Source organism: Castor canadensis, chromosome 11, assembly GCF_047511655.1.
Source record: "Castor canadensis chromosome 11, mCasCan1.hap1v2, whole genome shotgun sequence".
Classification (NCBI taxonomy): Eukaryota; Metazoa; Chordata; class Mammalia; order Rodentia; family Castoridae; genus Castor; species Castor canadensis.
The window spans coordinates 14,829,123-14,854,903 of record NC_133396.1 but is presented as its reverse complement, the minus strand read 5'-3'; the positions used below and the strand labels follow the sequence as shown (position 1 = coordinate 14,854,903).

Here is a 25,781-nt window from a genome sequence, read left to right as displayed (position 1 = left end):
TTCAGAGAACCAGCTAGGAAACTTCCCCAGTGGATTGTTGGCTACACATCAGTCCCTTGAGTCCAGTGTCCACACCTGGGCAGGATAATCACAAATCACTGCTGCTTCTAATGATGATGTAGCAAAGCTGTCAGAGTATTTGAGAGCGGTGATAGTGTAGGAAGGCAACACAGTGGACCTTGGCCAGGTACTGTAGTTCAGTTCCACACTGCATCGTCCTGGCCATGTGGCTTTGAGTAGGTAGCTGTGAGGTTCTAGGTCCCTGCTGTCTGCCCTCTGCACTGCTGACCACCCATGTACTAACTTCCATCCAGAACACAGTTGTGGATGAGCCAGACACATCCCTACCCACCACACTCTCACCATTCTTCCTGTTTGCTTTCACTTTTGCAACAACTCCCAGACTTTCATAAATCACAACATTCTAGAATTAAATAGAACCTCCTGAACCTAGCCCAGCCTTCCATCCTAGGACTGGGTCCCTCCTGTGGTGCTCCTGCCTGGTGGCCATTCAGCCTCTACAAGGTCCCTTCACCTTGGGAGGGTATGGGTGGGGAAGGGTATAAATGACAGAAAACCCTTTAGTCATCGAACCACTTCTGCCTCCCTGTGGCTTCTCCTTGGTCTTCTTATGCCTTGGGTGTCATAAAGTACACTGGCTTTCTCTGCCATGGGGAGAGCCCTTTCCCTGCTGGAACAACTGCCTTTGTCTGAATGTGGGTTTCTCTTCACAGAGCATGCATCAGCAGCACCAGCTCCAGCACCAGCAGTTCCAGAAGGAATTGAAAAAAATCCAGCTCTTGCAGCAGCAGCAGCTGCCCTTCCACCCACATGGAGATACAGCCCAGGATGCCGATTTACTAGACACATCTGGCCCCTACTCAGAGAGCTCAGGCACCAGCAGCCCTAGCCCATCACCCAGAGCCTCCAACCACTCACTCCACTCCAGCAGCTCTGCCTCCAAGGCTGGTTCCAGCCCCTCCCTAGAGCAAGACGATGAGGGTAAAGCCAGTTGCCATTTTATCTTTTGTTTGAACATCACCTGAGAACCACAGAGTCTCCATGTCTTTCTTAAGAGTCTCCATGAAATAATAAAGTACCTTTCCCAAGGGCCCACCCTGTTCTTCTCTGACTTCCTCACACTCTGTGAGCCCCATGTCATGGCATCTCCCTTCAGAGGGCCTTCCCAGAGTCACCTTGGCCTCCCTCCGTCTTTCCCCACAGAGCTGGGAACCCCTTTTGACAGAGAGATGTTTCCCATCTGGCTTCAGAGGATTCCCGAGGCCAGTGGTGGCAACGTAGAAAAGTGCAGCGGGACCCAGTTCCCTCTTGGGAAATTCTACTGGGGAGATTGATACAGACACTGAGCAGGGCCCTTGGCCCTGACATCTAGAGTGTTTCAGGCACAGGTTTTTGAGGTGGATCTTTTTTTTTTTTTTTTTTTTTCTCATTTTCATCAACCATTAAATACTCAAACTATAAGTAAATAAATATGAATATATCAGATACTATAAGAATTTTGTCTTTGGGAAGGTTTTAAGACACATTTTCATGACAATGTAAAGGCACAGGCAGCGTGGAGAGGCCTCGTCCCAGCTGGCTTTTGTCTAGCAGGAATCCTGGGGATAGAGCATCTTAAATCCCAGCTCTCAACCAGACGGCAGGAAGCTGGGAGGCTGGGGAGTTTTAGCCTTTAACCTCTTAAGTTCTTTAGGTGATACCTGTTTAAAATAACCTCTTCTTTTTCCTGTTTTGTCCCAGATGAGGAAACCAGCATGGTGATTGTTGGGAAGATTTCATTCTGTCCCAAGGATGTCCTAGGTCATGGAGCTGAGGGCACAATTGTATACCGGTGAGTGGAGTAGCCAGACCTCCATCCTCCCCACTAGGTGTGTGAGTGCCTATGAGATTAAAGGCCAAGTGTAGGCTCTAGGGGCACAGCAGTGTCCCTCTAGGGAACTCACATGCCAAGAAAAGTGATGACCATGGGGCTGCTGGTGGTTGGTCAGGGCCTCTGGGCTCTGAGGCTGAGGTGGCTGCTGGGAGTCCACAGATCTCATCTTGTTTCTACAGCCCAACATGCACTAGCCAAACTCACCTGCTGCTGCTTGTCCTACAGGGGTATGTTTGACAACCGCGATGTGGCCGTGAAGAGGATCCTTCCTGAGTGTTTTAGCTTCGCAGACCGTGAGGTCCAGCTGCTGCGAGAATCAGATGAGCACCCAAACGTGATCCGTTACTTCTGCACGGAGAGGGATCGGCAGTTCCAGTACATTGCCATTGAGCTGTGTGCGGCCACCTTGCAGGAGGTAGGTCTGACTGGTCTTCAGTGACAGCTTTGCCACAGCCACAGTAGCTTTCCCTTCCCCTACCAACTGTGATGTCATTTTAAGTACTGCTGATTTATTATTGGTTAATTTTTAAATTAACTTTATTGAAGCTATAGTACAATGAAATATTCTCATTTTAAATGTACAGTTGATGTATGTTGACACATATGTTTTTAACACCACCAAATGTAGAGCATTTGTATTACCCCAGTTTTACTGGTGTGGTCCACTCAGCATGCCTGGGCAGTCTTGGGTTGTACGTCTCTGCCCCTTTGCCTCCAGTGTACTTGTTCAGTTTTTCTTCATATCTCTGGTCATGACTAATGTGGGCTTAGAGGTTGCTGGTTGATGACTCCAGGCTAAAAGAGCATCTTGCAAACTATGCCCCATTTCCAGGGTCACCTTGAAATATTTCAGTGTCATTTGGGTGCCCCTGCAGGTTTACCTATAGGAAACAGTGAACTTGAGTGTCTTGTCTTCTTATCTTCCTCATTACAAATTAGTAAATTGGAGCTTTGTTTATTTAAGTCAGCCTATAACTTTAGGAGATCTCTTGGAAAATATAGATTTGGATAGAAAATGCTGTGAAATAATGGAATCAAAGGAAATGAGCTCAGGGTCCAAGAAGTCCTGAAGGCTGTGTGCCATGACCTTGTCATCATATGTGTCTTGCAGTATGTGGAACAGAAGGACTTTGCCCACCTTGGTCTGGAGCCCATCACCTTGCTGCAGCAAACCACCTCAGGGCTGGCACACCTCCATTCCCTTAACATTGGTGAGAGACTCCCTTTTGCTAAGCCAAGAGCCCGGGTGGTGTTGGCCAACTAGTGTAAGTAGGCCTTGCCTCTGCTTAAGCTGTTTGCTACATCACTGATGTTAATAGGTAAAGGGTATCTCTTGACAAATTATATGAGAATTGGAAGAAGGATCTTAGGTACTTGAAAACCGGAACCTTTAAAGCAGTTGTATTGGAGATCTGACAGGACACACTTCACCTTGTAGGAGGCCAGGGTCACTCATGGTAAACATTGGTTAAATCTGGAGTTCTCTCTTAGTTCACAGAGACCTGAAACCCCACAACATTCTCCTCTCCATGCCCAATGCACATGGCAGGATCAAGGCCATGATCTCTGACTTTGGCCTTTGCAAGAAGCTGGCAGTGGGCAGGCACAGCTTCAGCCGCCGTTCTGGGGTGCCTGGCACCGAAGGCTGGATTGCTCCTGAGATGCTGAGCGAAGACTGCAAGGAGAACCCTGTGAGTATTGGAAACAGCCCTCACAAAAACCATAGAACCAGTCCATTCTATCTCAGGAGTTAGAACCTTTAAATTCAAGGTTTGGGGGCCAGGGCATATGACATTCCTTTAACAAAGAGCTTCTATGTGAACTTTTTATATTGTCTGACATGAGGTGGGGAAAATGTGAGTAGTTGTCTATTTTTTTCCCCATACTTTTCCAACCACTTTTAAGCCCCTTTTTTAATTTTGGGCAACTGGGAAATTAGAGCTTGCATAAGATGAGCAAACCTCCAGTTTTCGTTATCTTTTATGATTGTTTTTGTTTTCTCAGCTTTTTATTTGAAGAATTTTTAGACATAAAGAAAATTGAAAGAATGTCATCATAACCTGTGTACCTACACCTAGATTTAATTTTTTTAATACTTTTGTTATATTTGCTTTATCTTTATCAGTTGATGGACCATTTGAATATAAGTAGTAGGGATTACAGCCCTTCACCTCTAAATACTCTAGCACATGTCTCCTAAGAACAAGTACCTTCACACCTAAGCAGTTAATACTGTTTCCATACTATCACCTAATATTCAGTCCATCTTCATATTTCCTCTGCTAGTCACAAAAGTCTTTTCTTTTATTTATTTTTTTTTTCTTTTTAACTTTTTTTTTTTCATTTTTCTTTTATTATTCATATGTGCATACAAGGCTTGGTTCATTTCTCCCCCCTGCCCCCACCCCCTCCCTTACCACCCACTCCGCCCCCTCCCGCTCCACCCCCCTCAGTACCCAGCAGAAACTATTTTGCCCTTATCTCTAATTTTGTTGTAGAGAGAGTATAAGCAATAAATAGGAAGGAACAAGGGTTTTTGCTGGTTGAGATAAGGATAGCTATACAGGGCATTGACTCACATTGATTTCCTGTGCGTGGGTGTTACCTTCTAGGTTAATTCCTTTTGATCTCACCTTTTCTCTAGTACCTGTTCCCCTTTTCCTATTGGCCTCAGTTGCTTTAAGGTATCTGCTTTAGTTTCTCTGCATTAAGGGCAACAAATGCTAGCTAGTTTTTTAGGTGTCTTACCTATCCTCACCCCTTCCTTGTGTGCTCTTGCTTTTGTCATGTGCTCAAAGTCCAATCCCCTTGTTGTGTTTGCCCTTGATCTAATGTCCACATATGAGGGAGAACATACGATTTTTGGTCTTTTGGGCCAGGCTAACCTCACTCAGAATGATGTTCTCCAATTCCATCCATTTACCAGCGAATGATAACACTTCGTTCTTCTTCATGGCTGCATAAAATTCCATTATGTATAGATACCACATTTTCTTGATCCATTCATCAGTAGTGGGGCATCTTGGCTGTTTCCATAACTTGGCTATTGTGAATAGTGCTGCAATAGACATGGGTGTGCAGGTGCCTCTGGAGTAACCTGTGTCACAGTCTTTTGGGTATATCCCCAAGAGTGGTATTCCTGGATCAAATGGTAGATCAAGGTTTAGCTTTTTAAGTAGCCTCCAAATTTTTTTCCAGAGTGGTTATACTAGTTTACATTCCCACCAACAGTGTAAGAGGGTTCCTTTTTCCCCACATCCTCGCCAACACCTGTTGGTGGTGGTGTTGCTAATGATGGCTATTCTAACAGGAGTGAGGTGGAATCTTAGTGTGGTTTTATTGCTAGAGACGGTGAGCATTTTTTCATGTGTTTTTTTGGCCATTTGAATTTCTTCTTTTGACAACGTTCTGTGTAGTTCACTTGCCCGTTTCTTTATTGGTTCATTAGTTTTGGGAGAATTTAGTTGTTTAAGTTCCCTATATATTCTGGTTATCAGTCCTTTGTCTGATGTGTAGCTGGCAAATATTTTCTCCCACTCTGTGGGTGTTCTCTTCAGTTTAGAGACCATTTCTTTTGATGAGCAGAAGCTTTTTAGTTTTATGAAGTCCCATTTATCTATGCTATCTCTTAGTTGCTGTGCTGCTGGGGTTCCATTGAGAAAGTTCTTACCTATACCTACTAACTCCAGAGTATTTCCTACTCTTTCCTGTATCAACTTAAGAGTTTGTGGTCTGATATTAAGATCCTTGATCCATTTTGAGTTAATCTTGGTATAGGGTGATATACATGGATCTAGTTTCAGTTTTTTGCAGACTGCTAACCAGTTTTCCCAGCAGTTTTTGTTGAAGAGGCTGCTTTTTCTCCATTGTATATATTTAGTGCCTTTGTCAAAGACAAGTTGGTTATAGTTGTGTGGCTTCATATCTGGGTCCTCTATTCTGTTTTACTGGTCTTCATGTCTCTTTTTGTGCCAGTACCATGCTGTTTGTATTGTTATTGCTTTGTAATATAGTTTGAAGTCAGGTATTGTGATACCTCCAGCATTGTTCTTTTGACTGAGTATTACCTTGGCTATTCGTGGCCTCTTGTGTTTCCATATAAATTTAACAGTAGATTTTTCAATCTCTTTAATGAATGTCATTGGAATTTTGATGGGAATTGCATTAAACATGTAGATTACTTCTGGGAGTATCGACATTTTTACTATGTTGATTCTACCAATCCATGAACATGGGCGATCTCTCCACTTTCTATCGTCTTCCTCAATCTCTTTCTTCAGAAGTGTATAGTTTTCCTTGTAGAGGTCATTCACATCTTTTGTTAGGTTTACACCTAGGTATTTGATTTTTTTTGAGGCTATTGTAAATGGAATTGTTTTCATACATCCTTTTTCAGTTTGCTCATTGTTAGTGTATAGAAATGCTAATGATTTTTCTATGTTGATTTTATATCCTGCTACCTTGCTGTAGCTATTGATGGTGTGTAGGCGCTTCTGAGTAGAGGAAAACGAAGTCTTAACTTCTGGGATAGAGGCATGGCTTAAGTGGTAGTGTGCCTACCTAATAAGTGCAAAGCCCTGAGTTCAACTCCCAGTACCCCCCCCCACCAGACACATAAGTCTGTGAACTAGAGGCTGTTATGATTTGGATATGACGTGTTTCCCCCAGAAAAGGCTCATGTATTGAAAGCTTGGCTCCTAGCTGGTGACACTGTTTGAGGTTCTGGAATGTTCAGAATGTGGGGCCTCTCTAGAGGAAGGGGTATGTCCTTAGAGGCTATATCTTCTCTCAGGGCCACCCATCTGGCTGTCAGAGTCTGTCTCTCTCTCTCTCTCTCTCTCTCTCTCTCTCTCTCCCTATCTTGTTTCTTGTCTGCCAGGAGCGAAGATTCAGGCCTCATTAGTATTTGGATGGGAGTAAGCACAGGGGGCATGGTGTGAAGAGAAAGTGAAGTGGCTAGCTATGGTGGCCATGTTCTTCCTGTCCTAAATCTGTAATCTGCCCAGAGAAAATTCTGACATGGTAGAATAAGGAGTTTTAGGTTTAGAATTAGAAGATCTATGTCTTGTCCTGGTTTGTCAGTATCCAGCAGTGACAGAATAATCTGAGAACCCTGAGCTTGTCCTTGAATCTTTTGTCCATTTCCTCATCTGGGGTAGTAACACTTGTTCCCACCCCACAAGGGTGTCATGAATGTGCTGTATTGTTTATATATTCATTTGGTGGTACTGGGGTTTGAACTCAGGGCTTTGCACTTGCAAAGCAGGTTCTCTACTACTCGAGCCACACCTCCAGTTCAAATGTGTTGTATTACTAGAAGCTCATTTTCTCCAGCTTGGAAAGTGATGAGCCCCTGGCCTCTGTCATAAGTCATCTGGTGGAGAATCTAAGAGGTCCTGGAAGTGGGAACTGAAGCCATATTTGGAGTTCCCCCCTCCCAGTGCCAGTGTTATACCCTAAATAACATGACCTCATACTGCCTTAAAAAGCAGCTCCTATGTAGATACCAGCTGCATTCATGGGCAGCTGACATTATCAGATAATGTCAAAAAAACAGCTTCATTGGAATCCTGTCAGATGGTTTCTTTCTGGAGCTGTTTTTGAACTGAAACTGTTTCCTTTGCTTATTAGCAAAGTTTAGCTACATGCTCTGTACAGGTACCTTTTAAGGCCATGAAGGCACAGCAGGGAAGCAAACACACAGAGATTGGATAAAGATACCTAATGGCTCAGAAGGAGCCTCCCATGGGTCAAATGCTGTTTTAAGTGGCCATTTTCACATGTCAGTACATAGAATCTTCACAGAGATCCTGTGAGGGATATACTGTTAATTGTCCTTGTTTACATGTGAGGAAGCCAAGGCACAGGTGGTCAAGGGATTCCAGCTGACAAAAGGCAGAGCCAGCATCTCATGACCTCAGTAGTGACTACAACTCGGGGTAGCAGTGTAGGGTGTACATCATTGCTCTGGGCAGTTCACACCCACCAGCCAATTCTCCTAAAACACCTTCCAGGTGACCAAAGTAGAAGTAGTGGTGTTCCCCTCCCAGGCTGTGAGCAAAGTGAGAACTCTGCCCAAGTCCTCTCATACTCTGCATTTCTTTTCAGACCTATACAGTGGACATCTTCTCTGCGGGCTGCGTCTTTTACTACGTCATCTCCGAGGGTAGCCACCCCTTTGGCAAGTCTCTGCAGCGGCAGGCCAACATCCTTCTGGGCGCCTGCAGCCTTGATTGTTTCCACCCAGACAAGCATGGTGAGCTGGTGGCAGGGCTGGCACTGCCTCTGAACCCCTGGAAACCCTATACCCTAGCTGCTTACATGGGCCTTAGGGAATGCTGACTCATGCAGAGCTGGGAGTAGGCTGGCTAGGGTCATCCTTGGAAAACCAAGAAGTTCCAAGGTTCTGCCAGGTCACCAACTTCCTATGTGACCTAGGAGAGGCCCCTCTCTTTTCCACCCTGTGATGTGAGGGTGGAATAAGGTGAAGTCCGTTCCTATGCTGGCATTTGGGAAGACCTGTGCTCTACAAACTGGATTTTGCCATGTGAGGGGTCCATGATCAGCAGACACAGTCTATGCCTACCTAGTTTAGTAGGCTCTGTCCTTGCTCCCCCAACTTGAGTGCAACAAGTCTTTCTCCCTGATTGGATGGTCTGCTGGGTTATAATTGGGCTGTGACACCCCAGGGCTGCCTTTAGAAAAAAATTAAAAGTTAAATTATTGTTCTGTTTGAGTTAATTTTTCTTACTCATTGTAGAAAACATTAGCATAAAGGGCCCATAATACTATTATACAGGGAAGAATGTTTGCTATTAATATCTTTGTATATATTACTCTGATCACTTATCTAGACAGGTATGCATACTTTTATAAAAATGGGGTAAAGGCTAGGCAGTGGCACACACCTGTAATTCCAGCACTCAAGAGGCAGGAAGATCATAAGTTTGAGGCCAATCTAATCTACATAACAAGACTGTCTCCAAAAAAAAAAAAAAAAAAGGGGGTAGTAAAATTGCACATACTACTTTGTACCAGGTTCATTGTTCAACTCTCATCTTGGATGTCTGTCCATATCAATCCATATTTAGCCCTGGCATCATTTAATAGCTCATCATCCAATACCTAGAGGCACAGCAGTGTCTCCCAAGCCTCTGGTATTGGATACTTTGGATCACTCCTTTTCACACACCACACAGTGACGATCCCTTTGTTAGCTGAAGTTTGGTGAGAGTTCATTATTTTATTGGAATCAGTTCCTGTAGTGAAATGCTTCATCAAAAGGCATGCAGATTTTTAAGGTTTTTGGTACTTCATTGTGGCATTTTGTGGTACTTCATTGTGGCATTTTGTGGTACTTCATTGTGGCATTTTGTGGAAGTAATGGGTTGCTTGTTTGTTTTCCTCCTTTTTAGAAGATGTTGTTGCACGTGAGTTGATAGAGAAAATGATCGCAATGGATCCCCAGCAGCGGCCCTCAGCAAAGCACGTGCTAAAACATCCTTTCTTCTGGAGCCTAGAAAAGCAGCTCCAGTTCTTCCAGGTATTTCTCCATCAGAATCTTCACTTAATTTCTTCCGGTTTTGAAACTATAGAAAGGACAAAGAACAAATGACCCATATTGTATAACTAAGACAAACCACGGTTGACATTTTGATGTTTTTTTCATGCAGACGAAAGTATATAATTGGAGTCAAACTGTATATTCAGTGTTGTATCCTGCTTTTTTAACTGTATATTATATTTTTAAGTATAGTTCTGTTGAAGTTTTAAAATTTTAATGACTACAGTATTCTATCGGATGGATGTGCCGTACTTGTTTAGTTTTGTATAATTGGATTTCCAAATAGACACCAAAGTATAGACCAAATACTATAGAGCCTCCCATTACCCATTCCCGGCTCCAATAGGTACTAACCTCTACCCTGTCCCCACCCCAGATTATTTTGAAGCAAGCATCGTGTAATTTCATTCAAGTGTCATTAATTTAAACATTTCTTTATAGGCTTTATAGGCTTTTTCTATTATTTTTTACTCAGTCTTTGCCCAAATCTCATTTTACTTAAGATAGATTCTATAAAGTTAAATGATAGGATCAATAACCATGAACTCTATTGATGATTGGGCAGTTCTGTGGCTTTGTAACACTACCAAGTGGCTTTGTAGAGATTGTTGATCAGACTTAAGTGGTATAAGTTGAGCATGACTCACCGAAACACCTCCCACACAAGCACATGGCTGAGAAGAGCAGGCTCATGAGATAGAGCATAGTGTGGTGGGCATTGTGATTCAGAAGTGACTCTGACACTATCCAGAAGTCTAGCCATCCGTTAAGCCCCCAGAACATAAGTTCCTTAAGAGCAGAAGTGATTGACTGCTGTACTTATGGCTCTGTCCACAGCACCTAGGGAGGGGATACTGCCGGGCCCGCAGGAGGTGCTTAGTAACCACTCAAGTGGATTAGGAGGAGAAGACCAGGGCCCTATTCCAGAACAGCAGAACCAATCACTGTTCACAGGCTGTAACATGAAAATTCTCAAGTCCAGGTCACTTTGATGACAAAATATAGAACAGAAATAAAATTATCACAAAAGGACCTTTACCCACCATAGGTTAGGATTAGTATCTCCAAGATGTATGCAAACACAGCTGGCTTCCATCCATGTCAACAAGCTGTAACTGCTTTGCAGCTCTGAAAGCCCAAGGTCACAATCTAATTTCTCCAAGGTTTTTGTTCAGAATTGCAAATTAGGAATCTAGCCACTCTGACTTTGTCTTCATCCAAGAAATGAAAGACCATGGCCCTCTGAGGGCTCTCAGCATTGACATGTGTGAGGCTCATCACTCCTGTTCCCTCAGCCAGTGATCTATCTTACTGGCAGTGGTTTGGAGAGGTCAGTACTCACGGTACCTCCTGACCCTCTCTCTCCTTGCCAAAAGCAAACAGGGCAAGTCTTGAACCCCGGGCAAGGCCTCCAGATCTCATACTCTCACTAAATTTCCTGGAAAAGAACCATGACTTTTCTGATATTCAAGTGAGGAGTGATGACCCACCATCATTTAGGAGCATGTCCTGTTTCAATGGATAGACAAAGCACAGGATGATTTGAGCTTTATTTTCCTGTTTTCTATTTTTGTTCATTGGCAACAATAGATCCCACTAAGACTGTAAGTTTGGCGCATGTGTGAAATTCCAGAGATGCCATGGTCTGTGCACAGGCAGGCTTCCGTGGCACCTCTGTGTCATAGAAGGGGTCTTCACAGGCCTGAACCATTGAGCCACAGACATGACTGCTCACAAGGGAGAAGTCAGTGGATTAAGGCAGTGGGGCACAGGATAGTCACTGCCCATCTCCAAGACAGACTGCAACCTGGGTCTAAGAGGAATATCAATCTGTTTTATAGCCCACATGGCAGTGGCTATGTGTGTGTGTCCTCCAGCACTCAGAATCTCTAACACTGACGAGCATCTGTTGCCTTGTTTTTCCCTCAGGACGTGAGTGACCGAATAGAAAAGGAGTCCCTGGATGGCCCAATAGTGAGGCAGTTAGAAAGAGGCGGGAGAGCCGTGGTGAAGATGGATTGGCGGGAAAACATCACTGTCCCCCTCCAGACAGGTGATCATGCTACACCCAGGAGGAAACTCTTCAAAAGCATCTGTTCCTAAGATGTTAGAATGGGCAGGCTAGCTTCAAATTTTGGGAGTTCCAAATCCCACTTTGTTTTCAGATGTGTCCTCTGAGGTTTGGTCACACTAAGGGGTATTTGATGTTTGTTCCTTAGAGTGACAGGTTAGTGATGGCTCTTGGGGGGGTCTCTTCTGATCCAGGTGGGACCTTGAGGAGGATGTTAGATGCACATCACTCTTAGGTCCAAAAGGCAGTACCTTCTCCTGTGACTCTGAGTGCAAAGTGATGTTGTACCTCAGTCTAGTTGCTTAGTTCCCAGGACCCTTTTAAAAGTGTGTTACATTCTTGCTTAGCAATTGCATCCCTGATGTTTTTCTAGATCTGCGTAAATTCAGAACCTACAAAGGTGGCTCTGTCAGAGACCTCCTCCGAGCCATGAGAAATAAGGTAAAGGGCCTGTGGGTCTTAGAGGAGTTGTATAGTTCCTTTTCTCCATACACTGGAGGCCACCTCTCAGAGGCTGGATGACCTCAGCTGGACTTGACAAGTTAGAGGCCATTTCTTCCCTCACACAGGTTTTCTTTCCAGAGATGTTGGGTTAAGGGTTAAGTTCTGGGGAGCAGTCTCTCAACCCATGTCCTTCGTGGTCTCACTCTGCTGACTTTTAGGGTGCCCTCTGACTAATGGCCATTATATAAACACACTCTAACAAGGACTGTCTGGGTACCTTCCTACATGGGGCCAGGTCTTCAGAGACTTGGAGAAGGGTCTCTTCTTGTTTCTGGTAGGGCCTAGGGATGCTCTTGACCTGCATTGTCACCAAGCAGCCTTCAAATAGGGCCAACCTCAGACTCAGAAGCAGCCTCCAAATCTATTGGGACAAACATGTCAATTCCAGGTGACTCTATTCCATTTATAGCTGCCTTTATCCTCTGTTAGTCCTGACCTTCATGGGAGGTCTGTGCACCCTTGCCAGGTGGCCACTCAGGCCTCTTCCTGAAGTAAGGGAAGCAGGCAGGATGATTAGGATGGACTATTGGGTGCATAAACCTCTTTTCAGATAGCATGGTTTTCTAGCTACTAAAACCTCTATGTTTCTGCCCATTTGTAGAAGCACCACTACCGGGAGCTCCCCATGGATGTACGGGAGACCCTGGGCTCCCTCCCGGATGACTTTGTACGCTACTTCACATCGCGCTTCCCCCACCTCCTCTCACACACCTACCAGGCCATGGAGCTGTGCCGCCATGAGAGACTCTTTCAGCCCTACTACTTCCACGAGCCCCCCGATCCCCAGCCCCCAGTGACTACAGATGCCCTCTGAGCGGGTGGTCCCTCTACTCTGGTGGCCTCAGCTGTGACTGTGGGCCTGGTCTCTATACTCCAGAGATTGATGCCTCCCAGCTTAGCAGGGAGAACAGGCTTCCCAAACCAAGTGCCTTGAGCTGCCACCCTACAGCCAGCAGAGCATAATAATGCTGGCCCCAGAAGGTGGGAGAGGTGACTCCTTGTGACTATAGGGAGCTGGGAAGATGTTGGCCCTGAAGGCTCTATAGTTAGGGATGTCTGCAAAGGAGGCCCCATCCCAGAGACTGCAAGAGGAGCACAACGGACCATCTGCTGGACAAACTCACAGCAACTTACATTTCTTTCTAAAATCCCTGTTTGATGGCAGTCTTAGGAGCCTTTCCAGAAGGGAGTGGAGAAAGCCTGAGGTTGGTCTGCATGCTGGGAGCAGCCAGGTTGGGATGCAGCAAATGCAGTGTCTGCTAGAAATGAGCTCGAGAGGCTCAGGGCACTGAGGAGGTCGTTCAGAGGTGTCCTGGAGACAGAAGGCACCTCTGATTGCAGAGATGTACAGAGCCTCCAAGTTAGTGGTCGGCATCAAAGCCATGAGCATGGAACATGAGGTTAGGAGCCAATCAGCAATGCATGTGGACACCTGAGGTACATCTGCAGTTCCCTGAGAAATGAAGAGGACGCTGTGTTCTGGAGGCAGTGCTGGCCCAGCACATCGGTGGCCTGAGCAGCAGCCTGTGGTAGATTGTGTTTGGGGCCAGAGGTGAAGAGTTACCTGTCCATCAAGGAGGGCAGCTAAGCCTAGACAGGGAGGACTGGAGATGTGGATCAAGCAGTAAAGCACTTGCCTAGCAAGCACAAAGCCTTGAGTTCAAACCCAGATACCACAAAAAAAAAAGACTAGACAGGGAAGGAACAGGCCATCAGGACCAGAGGGGAGCAGCCAAAGGGGAGCCTCCCAGCTACCCAGAGAAAGCTCTGAGTCAGAGGGTAGGAGGTAAGTCCCTCTGTCCTAGGGACTAGCAGAGCAGGGCACAGGTGGTAAATCAGGTCCTGGGTTGAGAACCAAGACCAGGGTCACTATCGGCTTTATGGGCCAGCTTTTAATGTTTCTCCTGGCAAATTTTAATGACTATATTTTAATCATACTGTAGAAAGCTGCATTAGCTTAAGTGAGCTAAACTTGATGCTTTCTTGTGAAGAAGAAATGCAAGATTTACTATCTTATATTTTATATGGTACCAATAATCGCCATCCCCTCAAGAAAGAGTGTTCTCATGTAGAACATTCTCTAATGCTGAGAGTAAAACCTTCCAGGAACACTATATAAATGTATTGATGTCAAAGTAATGTTCCCTAAATTATGTCAGTTCCTTTTTTTCCCTAAAATTAATACAATTTTTACCTTCAGTTTCAGTCATAACTTCCTCTGTGTTCTTCTTCCTTCTTAGGAAGGAATGCAGCAAGGGCCCGAGGGAGGAAATGTGTGAACTTCCTCCAGCCAAATTAGGGACAATGGCCATCCAGTCTCAGCGAGCTGAGGCTCCCATCAGTTTTGTGGTAAGAATGGCATTGTCATCCTTTCCCACCAACAAGAGGCACTACTGCTTCTTCCTCCCAGAGGTCTTCTGGGTGTGTCAGCACCACTTGTCCAAAGCTTACTGTGCCTCTGTAGAATTCAGTTCCCTTGCATTCACAATTTCTTAATATGATCTTCCATCTTTGGACCTCACCAGTCAGCCCATCTGTGGAACCTCTGCTCCACAGTTGGCTTCGGAGGCAGCAACTATCATAGCACTTTGCTAGTAAGCCAAGGGGTGACAGTACAAGAGAAAGTGTCAGGAAGTAGAGGAGGTGCTGTGGAGACACCTTGTTCTTGTAGCTGTTTTACCTCTAGGGAGCACCCAGGAGATTTCTAGTGGCCCTTGCTGTTTGAACCCACTTTGCCTGAGGAAGCTTTTTTAAAATGCCTTTTCCATTTACCAGATTAATTTCTGATCACTGAAATTTCTCAAATTCCTTTATTTAGCATATTTTTGAGCATTTATTATATAAAGCTAGTCAGGACATGGGGATGAACAAGACAGAAAAAACTGCTTTCGTAAAGCTTCTCATGAGAGAGCTGACAACAAATAAACATAGGGATTACAAAGAAAACCAAGCAGTGGGGAAGGGCCTACCTGTGGGATTTGCCTATCTTCTACCTTAAAACTTCCCTTTCTGTCTTCTTTCTTCCTTGCCATTAGGGATTAGGTGATCATCAGTCCTCCAGGTTTGTGTGAAGAGGTCTTGTGGGGACACTTGTTATGAAAACACCTTGGGCATCATCTGGTATATCCAGTTCAAGTCTAGAATTCTGGTTTCCCCTTGTGCTCAGCAAGGGTGTCTTCAGGCCTGAACAGCTGTGCAGCATGTGTCTTTAGTTCACGTTCTGGGGCTACTACAAGTCCTAGAAGGCTGTTAACTTTTTAGAAGTATGCCATCTTCATTTTTTCTTTTTTTTGGTACTGAGTTTGAACCCAAGGCCTCACGCTTGCTAGGTAGGCATTGTACCACTTGAGCCACTCTACCAGCCCTGTCTTCATTTTTTAAGACAGAATTGACTTGCATCTATTAGGAATCAAAGGAGACTATAATTTGTTAAAATTTTGTCTTTGTTGAATATTTCTCTGGCCCATATGCCAGAATTCTTCTTGTTGCTTCTCAAGTCTCTCATTTGTATTTGAAGAACACCACATGCCATTGGCACCAAAGCGTTTGCACTTTTGGGAACACTGGTATCACTTGGTCCTTCACAGACCATCTAGTGGCTGAAAGTGAGCCCCTGGGTACAGAGGTGTCCCCTGTTCTCAGTGCAGCACTTGTGGGCTCTTTCCTGTGAGACCTCACTGGTCAGTCATGGCCTGGTATTGTGTTGGACTCAGCTGAGTGACTTCTTCCTCACCAAATCTGAAGATTGGTAAGGCCCTCAGCAGAGTTGACCTGACCATGTAAAGGTTTGTATGACCATGATTCAGTGACAGTGGCAGTTCTTTCTTGCACAGTAAGAGTGATTGGTTGCTGGTGTCACCTCCCACAGAAATGGACCTGGAGGTTGAGGGCATGGTGTTCCCCATATGGCTGCTTTCTTTTCAGCAATTGGACTTTGTCCGTGTGTGGTTTTCTGACAGTTCCACTCTCCATCTGTTCATTGGATCCTTATCTGTGCACTCCTTGTTCATTGTCTGTGTCATTCATTGGTCTGGAGGTGCTGGAAGAGCATTTGTCCTGCTCTCTGCTCTGTGTTTCTGAAATTTCATTTGTGTTTCCCAGTGTTTCTCTTCCTTGCCTACCCTCCACATCCAGGAGCAGTGGCCTGATGTTGGCTTTTCCTGGAGGAAGGATGTACCAGGCATCCTCTGCAAGGAGTCCAAATTTTGCTTACCAAGGTTGGGTGGGCCATTATTTTTTAAGTCAAAGTGTCCCCTCTCTTCCTGTTTGTTTCTTTATGAAATAATGACTTCTTGTAAGTAATGCTGATTTGTTCAGGCACTTTTAAGTCTTTTGTGTATTCACTGAAAAGCCACAGAGACGCATCTACTATGAGCCTCCTTCTGGAGCAGCCTTAACCACACTGCCAGCCAAAGTCCCCATGACCTCACTCTCTTATGCTCCATGTGTGTGGTGGGTTCAGTATTCCTTTCCAGTGTCCCCAAAGCTGTGACAGGGGAGTCCCTACTCACCTCAGCATTACCAGTCAGTCCCATGGCATTCTCACCTGTAAGCCTTGCGTAGTGTTCTTTTGCAATGACCTATTTATTGAACCTATTTATATTTATTTAATTTTTACTCTGAAGTATATTCAGTTACAATTGCACTTGCTGAAAGCACATCAGATCTATTTTGGACAGCACCCCTGGCCATTTTAAAACTGGAAAAGGAAAAGTTATACTGTAACCTTCCGCCTTGTGGTAATCTTGTCTTTAAAGGGTGAATAATTTGGTTGGGGTAAAATGTTAATTTTTAGGTGATTTTTTTGAAAATCCTGTGCCATTGTCTTCTCTGTGGACAGTTAATTGTTTAATTGGTATGTGTTAATCGTATGATACAATTCTATTTGTGGAACCTAAAATCCCATTTTTAGCTTTATATTTTATAAACTGCCAGATTGTACAACTTTTATGTGTATTTTTAAAGTGTGATGATCTGAGGGTCATTATCTAAGCTAAACAGCCTATTTTCATACCTCCTGTACAGTTTTATAATTCTGCTGATTGATGATGGTGACTTATAATGAGCCAACCACAAATAAAGGTAGTTTTAGATGTGGGAGTCAGTTTGTCTTAAATCTGGAGCACTATTCACAAGCAAGAGGCTGGTCCCATTGACTTTCCCAGGGCTGAGGTCTGTGAGGCCTTTGCAGCTGGCTCTGTTCATGGAAACATGGTGTCCTGGTGTCCACAGCAGTGCTCAGGGGCTGGAACATCCTCCCTGGAAGCTAGTTGTGGGAAAAGTTTCCTTGAAACTTTGCAGGAGGACCCCAAAAGTAGTATTTGGGCTGAATTCCAAGAAAGTGGCCAGCTGGGACTGACATGCCACATGGTGAGAATGAGGCCCACAAACAGAATCTGGGACACCCAGGAGGAAAGAAAAGCCAGTGAGTAACCCAGCCAACAAAGCTCCGGGAAAGCCTCCCCCAGGGCATGTCTGTAGCCCTCAAGGCAGACATGAGTGTCACAGCCAAGAACTGAGCTCAGCATGATCTTCTGGTAATTCAGCATCTTCCCAGTGTGCTTCCTCCTCCCCTGTAACCATCCTGCCCAGAGAAGTCAGGGTGGTCTCTGCAAGCTCTTGCATCACATCCCCAGGAGAAAGGGCTGCCTCATGTCCCTGTAGTGGAGATAGATTCCCTTGGGCTGTTAAGCAGGCCTGGGAGGGTGGCAGCTGGTAGCTCCCCTACTGCTCTGAGAACAAAGGTGTTGGTCCTCAGGGGAGGCCAGCATGCAGAGGGACTACTCCTTGATCCATGCTGGCCAATGAAGGAGCCCCACTCACTGATCAACATAGCATGTGTTCTCTCTAGCCTGGCACTCCACATTCCACGCTCCATGCTGCAATCATGAAGGGTCAGTGGGGGTTTGGAAACCTTCCCAGACATTTAAAGAAACTAAGAGTTTGGCCCAGAGAGACGTAAGGGTGTAGTGCACCCTCAGCCTCTGTCGCATGTTGAGGAACTGTTCGCTGACTTGCTTCAGGGGGTTGAAGTTAGGCTGGTTGGGAGCAAGGTCCAGCAGGGAGTGCAGCCCCACAGCAAAAGGAGGCTTCACAAGTTAGCAGATTCTGGATCTTAGGAGAATCCTGCAGCGGTGAGGTGCCTGCTGAACAGGCTGGAAAGCATCCTTCCCCGTGGGAGAGGGTGGATCTGGTTCCTTCCAGATAAGCCCGCCTGATTTTTGACAAAGGCCAGCAGCTCCTGTAGTAAGTTCTAGAAGTTCTAGAATAGGGCTGCCTGACAAGATGAGGTGCGAGGTATAGGAGGCATAGGCAAGCAAGAGACAAAGGGACTCAGGAAAACTGCCCAGCCGATCAGGTGGGCCTGGGGTAGGCAAAATCTTCAGGATTCTGCCAGGAGCCAGGGGCCATGGTGTTCTTGACAGAAACTAGCAGGGGGGCCACCACAAGGTGGGAGAGCTAGGACCCTTCAGGGCCCAGCTCTGGTTTCTGGCCTTGGGCTTGAGAAAGAAATCCAGAGAGACATCGCAGTGTGAGAGAAAGGTAGCAGGCGTCAGATTCCAGAGACTGGCTTTCACCCTGCTGTGCCATAACCAGCAACAGTGACCTTGGAAACTGTATTGAAGGGAGAAACTTTTCACTAGAGTTTTTCCCCCAGAGACTCAGAATTTCAAGATGGCAGGCCTGAGCTCAATCAGCATCCTTCCCACACCCAAACCCCATGAAGGAGAGAAGAAATGGCATTCAAAAATGGGTGGACCAGAATAGGGGGAGTCATTGAGACACTTCATCAAATAGGGAAACTTTGACCTTGGAGTGCATGGGAGGGCAGGTGGTGATGATGCTCCAGAGAGGAAGCGATCCCCAGAGGGTGACCCCCTCCCTGTGGGGCTACCCTGGTGAGTGATTTGGGTACCTCCCCTGCTGCTGTCATCTGTGTAGCAGTTTGGGGGGGGGCAGGAGCATTTCAGGTAAAAGCCAAGTGGAAGCTTGGGTTCTGGTGGAAACCCATGAGTCTCACACACACACACACCAAGGTCCCCACCAAGGAGTACATCTCGCCTACTACCATGCTCACGAGCACAGTGTGGAGTGCAGGCCAAAGGGCAGCTCCAACCCTAACCAGGGGCTGATGCTCAGAGACAGGCTAGAATCTCCCTCTCTGTGAAAGAGGATATAGACTAGGACACTAGAGGAAGCACAGTTACAATATCCTTAGGGATACACCATGAAAACACAAGTCAGAAACTCATAAATGAACAGAAAAAAGTGTTCAAGTCAAGAGGAAGTGAATGGACACAGCTGAGTTGTACCTCAGTGGGCAGGAAGTGTAGGTAAGACTCCCACCAGAAACCTAATGCTGTTAGTGTACAAGAGACAAGTCTTGACAAGCTAGTGGAATGTCTAAGGCAAATTGGAGACCAGACAATGGAAGCTCAAAAGGGATGCACAAAGAAAATATTAATGATTTACACACAGAAAACTATTCAAGAAAAGAAACATAGAGAATATAAGAGAAATAGAACAAAAGAAAGAACATACGACACCCCTAACAACAATTTCCAATCAGTCCTCTTAAGGTAAAGGACACTAATTTAATTCATGTTTGTTTTTTAATGAAGCCTCTCAAGATGTCCTAAAAAAAAAAAAATGTGGAGACAGACTGACAGTTGCCCTCCCCCCAAGAAGTCCATGCTGTATCCTGACACCTGTGAATGATTCCAATTTAGTCACCAGGGTCCCAGTAAGAGGGAGGCAGGCAGATGACAGAGATGGGGCTGTGTGGATGCAAGTAGAGAAGGGAGGATGCCAGAAGCAGAGGTTGCACCCTGTATTGATGGGCCAACAAGCCAGGAAGCTGGAAAAAGCAAGGAAATGGATCCATTCCTAGATCCTCCAAAGAGATGAAGCCGAAGGAAAGACGTTTTCAAATATGAAAGACTCAAAAGTCTACCACCCACAGACCCACAGCAAAGGAATTAAATTTCTGCCTTCCAAAGCTTAATTGAAGGTCCCCAAATATACAGGAGGAAGGGGCCTGGAGGAGGAATGGAGGGAAATCGGAGGCATACTGAGGTCCTTGGCCTGCTTGGGGGGAGAATAAGGATAATTCTAGACATGAGTGAGCTTGAGTAGGTGGATTAACTATGGAGTGATGAACCTTTCAAATCACCTGGATGGGGTAGGGGGCGGGGAACACAACAGCATTCAACCCAACAACTGTGTTAGTCAGCTCTTGTGTTACTGTAACAAAATTGCTGAAATAATCAACTTAATAAGGGAAAAGGTTTATTTTGGCAGTTTCAGACTTTTCATGGTTGGTTGGCCTGTTGCTTTGGGCCTGTGGCAGCACAATACATCATGGGGAGAGAAAGCCTGTTCACCTCATGGCAGCAGAGAAGCAAAGAGGAAGAAGGACTGGAGTCCCCAAATCCCTGTCAAGGACATGCACCCAATGATCTAGCTTCTTTCCAACAAACCCCACCTCCTTAAAGTTCCACCATCACCCAGTAGTGCCAGAGCTGGGGACCAAGCCTTTAACATATGGGTCACTTATCTAAACCATAGCAACAACCATGTGAAAGAGGGGGAAAAAAAAAGGATCCTGGTAAACCAAAATAGAACAAAATTAAAATACACATTCAAACAAGAGAAGTAACTGGCATAAACTCACCATTGAATGCAGAAATTTCCAGGATGGGTCCTTCTTTAATTTTTTGGTAATTCTATAGTTTGAATTCAGGACCTCACTCTTGCTAGACAAGTGCTTTTACCACTTGAGCCACTCCACCAGCCCTTTTGTGGTAGATTTTTTTCAAGATAGGGTCTCTCAAACTACTTGCCCAGGCTGGTTTCGAATCATGATCCTCCTGTTCTCTGCCTCCTGAGAAGCTAGGATTATAGGCATGAGCCTCAAGCACCTGGCTAATTTTTAAATTTTTTATAAGCAATATATACATATGATTCAAAAGCCCCAAATCATAAAAAGGCAAAACATCTCCTCTCTCCTTCCTGGTCCCTAGTTCAAGTTTCACCTCCAGCATATCATCTCGTTTAGATGCTTTCTATAAGGTCTGGAGACCTTATAGAAACTAAGCAAAAAATGAATTTATACTTTACCATTTATGCATATACAGTGCACGTTTGTGAATCTTGCTTGTTTTTTCCTTTAGGGTTATCCCTTTTTTGAAAAATTAAGGTACAATTTACATACAATAAAATGCATAGATATTAAATGTGCCATATAATATTTTGTTACATGTGTCTAGACCTGCATAACCCCTTCCCAGATATAGACAGACAACATGTCCACCACCCTAGAAGGCTTCCGTCCAAATTCACTTTCATAGTTTGAATCTTGAATGTTCCCCAGGGCTGGCAGAGTGGCTCAAATGGTAGAGTGCCTGCTTAGCAAGCCTGAGGCCCTGAGTTCAAGCCCCAGTACCACCAAAAAAAAAAAAAAATTGTTCCCCCAAAGGCCCAGGTAGTAAAGTCTTGGTCCCCAGGGTGACACTACTGAGAGGTGGTGGAACCTATAAGAGATGAGGCCAGGTGAGAGATATTTAGGTCAATGGGGGTGTGCCCTCGAGGAGTTATTGGGACTCTGGTCCCTTTTCTGTCTCTCTCTTTGCTTCCTGGCCATGAGATGAGTTCTCTCCCGTGGCCTCAGGACAGTTAGAAAACCTTCTCATGAGTTGGGGGAAAGGAAGACCAGGTTCATGCCCTAGAACTCACAGATCCTATTACTGTCACTAGGCCCAGACCCCAAAACTGTCACCATTGCCTCTACATGCAGCTGAAAAAAAACATCCTGGTTCTACTGTTTGAACTGCACCTTCCCTGAGCTCTGTTTAACCTGGTCATATTAATTGATCTTTTTAACTGGTGTATTTCTTGGCTTTTGCCTTTGCTCTCTATGAGGCCGCCTTTGGCATCTTCCAAAGGAAACAGCTCATTTTCGCACATGAGCTCCTAGTTGAGGGCCTACCTTTTATTCTCTCACAGCATGGGTTAAAGAAAAAGGGCCGGGGTGGGAGGGGGTGCAGCTGAAGAAATCTCCCCCTGCAGAGACCTCCTAGATTCTCCCTCCCTCAGCTCTTTGGCTGGTGGGTGCTTACAGATAAATTCATGTATCCGCATAGATCAGTTTCCTTAAAAAACAGCCTCAGAATCCCATTTCCAAACCTACCTGTTATGACCACAGCCTGCAGGGCCAATGGTTTTTAGACTGAGTGGCAGGATGCTTACTCACTTCTAACACTAGTGGGCGCCCATGTGCTGCCCCTGCTCCTGGACTCCAAGAGTTCAGGTGTCTGCCTTGAGTGACCAGCCTGGATGCTGATCCTCCTCCCCACTCTTCAGTGGGACTTCAAGTCCAGACTAAGAAGATCAAGGGGCCTGATTTCATAAACTCAATTCCTTCATTAGCTGGTAGTTTCCTGAGTAATAGATATTAACAAACTTTCCGAATTTGAGGATCAACATGGAACAACTGATGTACCATTCCGTACAATGGGAGTAATCTCAGAGCCTGGTGTTCTGTGAGCTCATGCCCTTGAGCATAACATCAAGGACATTGATGGGTGTGTGTTCAGGCACCAACTGCAACAGCAACCAAACTGTCGTGTCTTAGCTTACATGACTTAGAATCAATGTTTTTTAAATTATCTGTGTAACTCCAGTCTGCCTTCCAACCATGCATGCTGATATGCTCAAGTTTGAGACCCCTTGCTATAAACACGTGTCATAAAACCGAGCTGCTCAATAAACATTTACACAGCATGTTTTTGGCAGTTGAAAGAGAAATGTGCCAGAAACATAGCAGGGAAAGAAAGGGAAAACAGACAGGCTGCAATCTGGCCAGAAGCCACAGAGTTGGGGGAGGAGGTTTATGGATGGGGATTGCCTCAAATGATGCCAGAGGAAGTACAAGAAGGAGTCGTACCCTGGCTACACATAGAACACCAGAACTACATGTACAGCTTTCAGAATGGGCACATAGATTATAATCTAACAGCCTCTGTAGTACTAAAAGCAGTCTTGCCATCAAGAAAGGAGCACTAACCAGGTGTGGTGGTACACTCCCATAATCCCAGCACTCATGAGACAGAGGCAGGTGGATCTCAAGTTCAATGCCAGCCTGGGTTACATAGGAGAGGTCACCTCAAAAACCCAGGGGTTGAAAATGTAGCTCAGTGGTAGCATGCTTGCCTAGCATGCACAAAGCCCTAGGTTCAACCCCCAGCACCACAAGAAAGAAAAGCAAAAAGAAAGGAGCGCTCCCAAGTACAGCCAGCTGTGGGCCTTCACAGACGGCTTCAGTCCAGGTGGAGCACAAACTATTTGCAATCCAAAGAGCGAACCCCCTCACTTCTGCCTTCCCTCATGAATGTTGAGTGACTGTGACTTTGCAGTCCCCTCCTGATGGGCCCTCTAGCTCTCTGTCTGAAGCAGACCCTTGCTGGGCCCAAATGTGTCAAACCAGACCATGACTTTCTGCTTTTCCACACTTGTGCTTGTCAGCATAGCACACACTGAAATTTCCTGGAGAGCTTTTAAAACCGTGTCTATCCACACATCTATCCTTCTGTGTATGTGAACACACACACACACACACACACACACACACACACACACACACAGAGTATGCAACTGTCGAAATATCTGAGTCATTAAAAATAATTGATCTGAAATTCAAACTTAACTGGGGGCCCTGGGTTTTAAGAGAACCCAAAACAGTGTGCTGGTGACTGGGACTAGACCCCAGGGACAGGTGACTGCTCAATGAGAGCCATGAATCCTGTAGCTCAAGCCCACATCCTCAGCCTCCTCCCTCATTGGTAGGCTTGGGGCTCTGCTATAGTTCCGATCTTGAATGTCTCCCATGTGCCTTGGTCCCCAGCGTGGCACTTTTGGGAGGTGGTGGGACCTTTAAGAGGTGGGGCCTTGTAGGAGATCTTACTGTTGTTCACTTTCCAGCTGTGAGGTAAGTGGTCTTGCTCTGCCACACACTCCCACCATGGTGAGCCGCCACAAGACCAAAGCAATAGGGCTAAGAGACACAGACTGAAACCTCCAAGACTGTGAGGCACAATAAACCCTTTCTCTCTCTAAGTTGATTACCTCAGACATTTGTTATAGTAACAGGAAGTTGACTAACACAGTCCCCAAAGACATGCTCAGAAAGGAAGGAGCTCTCACTGACTGCAGCTGGGACTGGTGACGATAGGACCATCTGATGACAGTGAGGAAAAGCCATCAGTCCAAATAATGCCTGAGAAAGTGTGGGAGGGGTCTTAACTCTGGCTGTGGGGGAGGGGCAGAGGTGCTCCTGCCTCACATACTGTATTCACCATCGCACTCCGCTCTCCACCCCCCTGACCCCATGGGATGCCCAAATGCAGCAAAAGGTCACCTCTGACAAGACAGTAAGTCTGATTTAGGTGGGGATATTTTGTCATGTGAACTGCTTACACGCTTGTATTTATATGTTCCTTAGTGCTATGCAACTTGGCTTTTGACAGCTATGCCAAAGTGCTTCCTAAGGCTGGGCCAAAAACATGGAGCCATCTCAAATGTTGATGCCATGTCACCCATCCTTTGACATAAAGACCCAACACCAGTTAAGTCACCAGCCCCAAGGTCAGTTCAGACAATCATTGGTTGTCTGATGTTGCTCTGACTTAACTTGTACCAGCAGGTTGTCTGGCCACAACTCCTGGTGTCTAACTCTGCACTCTGGTTGCATGAGGCAGAAACCAGCTGAAACTGGCTTACACACAAAAGGCAACAGGATTGGCTCTTAGCAGCCAACCCGCAGGAACAGGTCTAGTGATGCACCCCCACTTCTTCCCTTTGCTCTTTGATTTCTTTCTTGTTTTGTCTCCCATGAATGAAGGCATGGCCTCAGGCAGTGTCTCAGCTCTGAATTCTGCAACCAGGCAGAATAGACTCTTTCCTCAACTTGCTCTATTTTTTGTTGTTGGTGGTGGTGGTGGTACTGGGTTTGAACTCAGGACCTCACACTTGCTAGGCAGGCACTCTATCACTTGAGTCACTGCCAGCCCTTTCTTGTGTTGGATTTTTTCAGGACAGGGTCTCACAAACTGTTTGCCTAGGCTGGCTTCAAACCACGATCCTCCTGATCTTTGCCTCCTGAGTAGCTAGGATTACAGGCGTGAGTCACCAGCGCCTGGCTCCAATTCGGTTTTTTTAAATTGCAAGAAAGACCCTGAAGATATAGTATCATGTTGTCAGTGGTGGACCAATCATTTGGCCAGGAAGGTGGGGTCAAGAAGAAAGATGGAAACTCCTCAGAAAACCTGATTAAAACATGTACAGGAAAAGAGTGATGGTTTGAAAGAGATAAGAAATAGCAATGGGTTGTTGAGGAAAATACTGAAAGGAAGAAGCTGGAAAGCTATGAAACAGTAGGTAGAGAATATATGACCTAAACCTGAGGTTATGGAAGAGTTTAGTTATTTTTATACTGAAAGAGGCACACAAGAGATAGGTGGGAGACAGCTCAAATGTCAGCACCGAGTTTATTTAGGAATAAACCCTGCAGAGGGAGGACCTAGTCAATACCAGAGCCCCACCACTGCTTATAGACTTGGAGTAGATATAAAAGGTTAAAAAAAAAAAAAAAAGCAAATCCAGATGTAACTCCTGGAGAAATGTCACAAATGAGACATTGCTGTGGTTTAGTTTAGATGGGTGTCCCTCAAAGGTCCGCATGTAAAGACCTG

The 25,781-nt window shown here is 45.5% G+C and overlaps 1 protein-coding gene across 5 annotated transcripts in view; it reads left to right on the top strand.

Annotated features, from left to right (window-relative positions):
• The window catches only part of Ern1 (endoplasmic reticulum to nucleus signaling 1), a 90,822-nt gene extending 73,696 nt beyond the window's left edge, over nt 1–17,126 (top strand). For 3 of the 5 annotated variants that reach the window (XM_074045415.1, XM_074045419.1, XM_074045418.1), the window contains 10 exons: nt 735–1,002; nt 1,762–1,852; nt 2,120–2,309; nt 3,006–3,105; nt 3,386–3,585; nt 8,003–8,150; nt 9,310–9,437; nt 11,388–11,511; nt 11,903–11,970; nt 12,635–17,126. In XM_074045415.1, coding sequence (XP_073901516.1) covers nt 735–1,002; nt 1,762–1,852; nt 2,120–2,309; nt 3,006–3,105; nt 3,386–3,585; nt 8,003–8,150; nt 9,310–9,437; nt 11,388–11,511; nt 11,903–11,970; nt 12,635–12,847 — 1,530 coding nt within the window. In that variant the 3' untranslated portion in view covers nt 12,848–17,126. Of the gene's footprint in view, nt 1–734; nt 1,003–1,761; nt 1,853–2,119; nt 2,310–3,005; nt 3,106–3,385; nt 3,586–8,002; nt 8,151–9,309; nt 9,438–11,387; nt 11,512–11,902; nt 11,971–12,311; nt 12,602–12,634 lie in introns of those variants that run through there. The other 2 variants (XM_074045416.1, XM_074045417.1) reach the window with 2 other exon arrangements.
• Nucleotides 17,127–25,781: the final 8,655 nt, after the last annotated feature.